The sequence below is a fragment of the Artemia franciscana genome, chromosome 10, assembly GCF_032884065.1.
Source record: "Artemia franciscana chromosome 10, ASM3288406v1, whole genome shotgun sequence".
Lineage (NCBI taxonomy): Eukaryota > Metazoa > Arthropoda > Branchiopoda > Anostraca > Artemiidae > Artemia > Artemia franciscana.
In genome coordinates this window covers 21,417,662-21,421,651 of record NC_088872.1, presented here as the reverse complement: position 1 = coordinate 21,421,651, position 3,990 = coordinate 21,417,662, and the positions used below count along the sequence as shown (strand labels likewise).

Sequence of the window (3,990 nt, the reverse complement as noted above, 5' to 3'; positions counted from 1 at the left end):
ACCTAGCCCTAATCAGATTCCAGGCCTAGGGGTCTGGGCTAGCGACCCTCCACCCGAAAATTAAGTGCTACGAAAAGTGACAATATAGCCTCGGACCCGGATTCCCTTTTAAGATCTCGACCATCGCGCGTCAATGGACATGCTGACGACCTCAGAAAGACTGACAGACTAAACCTTATGGACCGAAGGGGGCTACAAATAGCCACCTGGAATGTTTTGACTTTTAATACACCTGCGTCAAAGAACCTACTCTCTGGAGAACGTCGCAAGAACAAAGTGTCAATTGCAGGTCTTACAGAAACAAGTCTTACCAGAAGTGGAGAAGAGCGAATAGGTAACAATGACTCATTGCTCTGGTCTGGAGGAAGCTCGAGAAGGAATGGTGTTGGACTTGCACTAAATAGCCTTACAAGAAAGGCCTTACTTTTACACGAAGCTGTATCTGACAGATTAATGAAGGCCCGCTTTGGACACAAGCATGGTAAGATGACTGTCATCGTATGCTATGCCCCGACCAACGATTCTGATGATGCGAATAAGGAGGATTTCTACTCTGCTTTGTCCAGATGGCTTGCAACAGTATCCCACCCCATGATATAACTGTTCTCCTTGGTGACTTTAATGCGACATTCCACGATGATGTGGGCTTATTGCGTGGCACAGTTGGTCCTGTATCCCCTGACCCACTTAACGACAATGGGCTCCGCTTACTTGAACTGTGCCGATCTCACGACCTTTACATTGCAAACACCTACTTCCAACGCAAAACTATTCATCAGTACACGTGGTATAGTAATGACGGTCGTACAAAGAAGATGATTGACTACGTCATTATTTCCAAACGCTGGAGATCATTGGTGAAGATCTGCAGAACTTATAGATCAGCAGAGCTTGGAAACGCAGACCATAGGCTTGTGTGCGCCAATTTTCGGCTTCGCCTCCATGCACAACAATCGAAAAGAAAACTAGTCGCTGCAGATATTGGGAAACTAAAGGAACCAGATACTCGCCAGAAGTACAGTATCGAGATATTGAATCGCTTCGAGGCCCTTGGATCACTTAATAGCAGCGAAGATCTCTGGAAGCATTTTAAATTGCAGACCAGTGAAGCAGCACAACTGGTGCTTGGCAAGAGGAGTTATCCAAAGAAATCGTGGCTAACTAATGAAACACTGCAAGTCATAGAGCAAAGACGGAAGGCAAGACTTCTTGGGGACATGACCACATATCGGAGGCTCAATGGAGTGCGGAATAGACTCATTCACCGGGATAGAACCCAGTTTGTTGCAAGGAAAGCCGATGAAATTGAGCTAGCTGCAAAAAAGAAAGACCTGGAGAGTCTATTCAAGCATCTCCGAGACCTCACTGAAAATAAAAGTCCCACCTTGGGTCCCGTCCTGTCCAGGGATGGTGCACTTCTCTCTGACGAAGGTTCTTGTCTTGAGTGGTGGAAGAAACCACTTCTGTTCGCTCCTCAACAATACTGGTCCGTCTGCGCCTCCTAATGATAGTCCCAGCCAACCTTGCAGTCAAAGACCTGGAACAGATGTTCCTCCAGATGAGCCTCTCAGCCCCTCAGAAATTGGACATGCAGTAAAAAGACTCAAGAATAATAAATCTGCTGGTATTTATGGCTTAAAATCAGAGCTGCTAAAATATGGAGGTCCTGCAATGCTCCTGTTTCTACACACCCTGTTCTCTACAATCTGGAAAACAGAGATAATTCCCGAGGATTGGCGGAAGGGTATCATCATCCCCTTATGGAAGAGAAAAGGCTCGAGAAGCGACTGCTCCAACTACCGGGGAATAACCCTACTGTCAGTCCCTGGCAAACTGTTTTCAATGGTCCTGCTGGATCGATGTCAGAGCACCATTCGAAAAATCCGGCGACCGGAGCAAGCTGGTTTTATGTCGGATCGTTCAACCATCGAAGAGATTTTCACGATTCGACAAATAGTAGAGAAGACCACAGAGTTCCGACAGAAAGCATTTATTGCCTTCGTTGACTTCCGTGCTGCATTTGACTCAGTCGATCGAAAAGCTCTTTGGTGGATTCTAGAGTTGACTGGCCTACCCGAGAAATATTGCAGACTTCTCAAGACGCTGCACCATGGGACGGAGAGCTGTGTACAAATTAATGGTCGGCGCAGCCCGTTCTTTCAAATCACGACAGGGGTGCGCCAAGGATGTGTAGTGGCCCCAGATCTCTTCAATGTCATCATAGATTACGTTATGACAAAAACCACTTCATGTCTCAGCTTTGGGCTCAAATTCGGAGATCATACCATCACAGATGTCGATTTTGCCGATGACTTGGCCATTCTGGCGGACTCCATGGAGCAGCTGCTGGAAGCGCTCCGAATTCTGCGAGAAGAGGCTGCCAAAGTAGGACTGCATATAAACTGGAACAAAACTAAAATTATGGCCATAGACCCGTCTTCTCCTGCTATTAACTCTCCCATTAGCCTGGACAGCACCACTAGCATCGAGGTTGTTAAAGACTTTACCTACCTGGGCTCCGTAATTTCTTCAAATGGCTCAATTCTCCCCGAGCTGCAGGCAAGATTATCTAAAGCGTCTTCTGTCATGGGTAGACTGAATCGTAACCTCTGCCAAAAACCAAATCAGTCGCACAGCAAAACTGCGGATTTTCAACGCTCTAGTCGGCTCTGTGATGCTTTATGGAGCTGAGACATGGCAAGCATCAGCTGCAACCCTCAAGAAAATAGACGTATTTCATGCAAAGAGCCTGAGGAGGATTGAGGGCCTACGATGGTCCGACTTCGTCAGCAATGAAAAGCTTCTGCAGCTCAAAAAGCAGTCCTGGTTTTCGACTCAAGCAGCCGAGCGAGCCTTACGATGGTTCGGGTATCTGCTTCGAATGCCATCACATCTACCCGCAAAGATGATCTATGACTTTGACCCTATCAAAGTTGGTTGGAAGCGACCTCGCGGCCGACCGAAGAAACGTTGGTCCGACAGCCTGTCCGAGTTCTTGGCGATGGCAAACATCAGACAGAGCGAAGAGCAAATACTCGCCATGGACCGAAGTGGGTGGAGGAGGCAGACGTCACTCTCTACGCCGAGCAGTGCCCGGCAGGAGACTTAAGTCAAGTAAGTTAAAGTCAAGTATATTCTGATAAAATATTATGGGAAACAATGCATTAAAACATACAAGGCAGAAGTAAATAAAGACTATACGGCATAAAGCGTTAACATCACAAAGCCGAAGGTCATAAGTCAAGGTCTAGTTTTTTTTTAGATTTAGACTACAAAATAAAATTACTGACAGTGTGGTTAAACAATTTTTTCGGTTTAATTACAATAAAAACCTGTTTTAAAAGAAAATGTTTCTACACTAGTTCCCCACCCCCCTCCTCCCCCCGTCCGCTTGAGTTCAATGTGGTTACCGATCAATTTTGTGTCTGAGGTTTAATATCTGTTAATTTTGTGTGAGCTGGTGCGAATCGAAACGGCGTTCAAGCCAGAACCATGACAGTCATCGGCATTATCGAAGTGCTTCATTCGATTTTTCAGTACACTTGCCCTACGCAAACACGACTCTCCTTGAAAAATTTGAAATTAGTGCCATAAAATAACTAGCAACTGACGTGCGTTGCGCCAAGACGGATTGTTCAAGTTGAGGCAATTTCATTGCTAAGAAATTATACCATTCTTTGGGTGATGTAAATCGGTTTGGGAGGCTATCCAATTATCTTATAATTTTTGTCTTGATTAAGTCACATGGCGCCCGGTGGCGGAGTGCGTCTCTGATACGCTTTGCCACAGAGGGTGCCCTTTGTTCAAGACTCCTCCTGTCACTCGGTGCCATATGCGACCGCTGACTTCGCTTACCCCAAGAGCCGCCCCTGTTTGGTACCAATGAAATTGACAAGTTTATAAAATTGGGAATGCGGATTGCTAATTTTGTTGGTTAATAAAATCGACAACTTAGTCTTGAAGACATTAGATCACATGATATAACCTAAA

At 45.8% G+C, this 3,990-nt stretch overlaps 1 protein-coding gene across 1 annotated transcript; it reads left to right on the top strand.

Moving 5' to 3' along the window:
* Positions 1–566: 566 nt before the first annotated feature.
* Positions 567–1,505, top strand: LOC136032415 (uncharacterized). Its single transcript, XM_065712724.1, has one exon. The coding sequence runs from the start codon at positions 567–569 to the stop codon at positions 1,503–1,505; it is 939 nt and encodes a 312-aa protein (XP_065568796.1).
* The last annotated feature ends 2,485 nt before the right edge of the window (positions 1,506–3,990 follow it).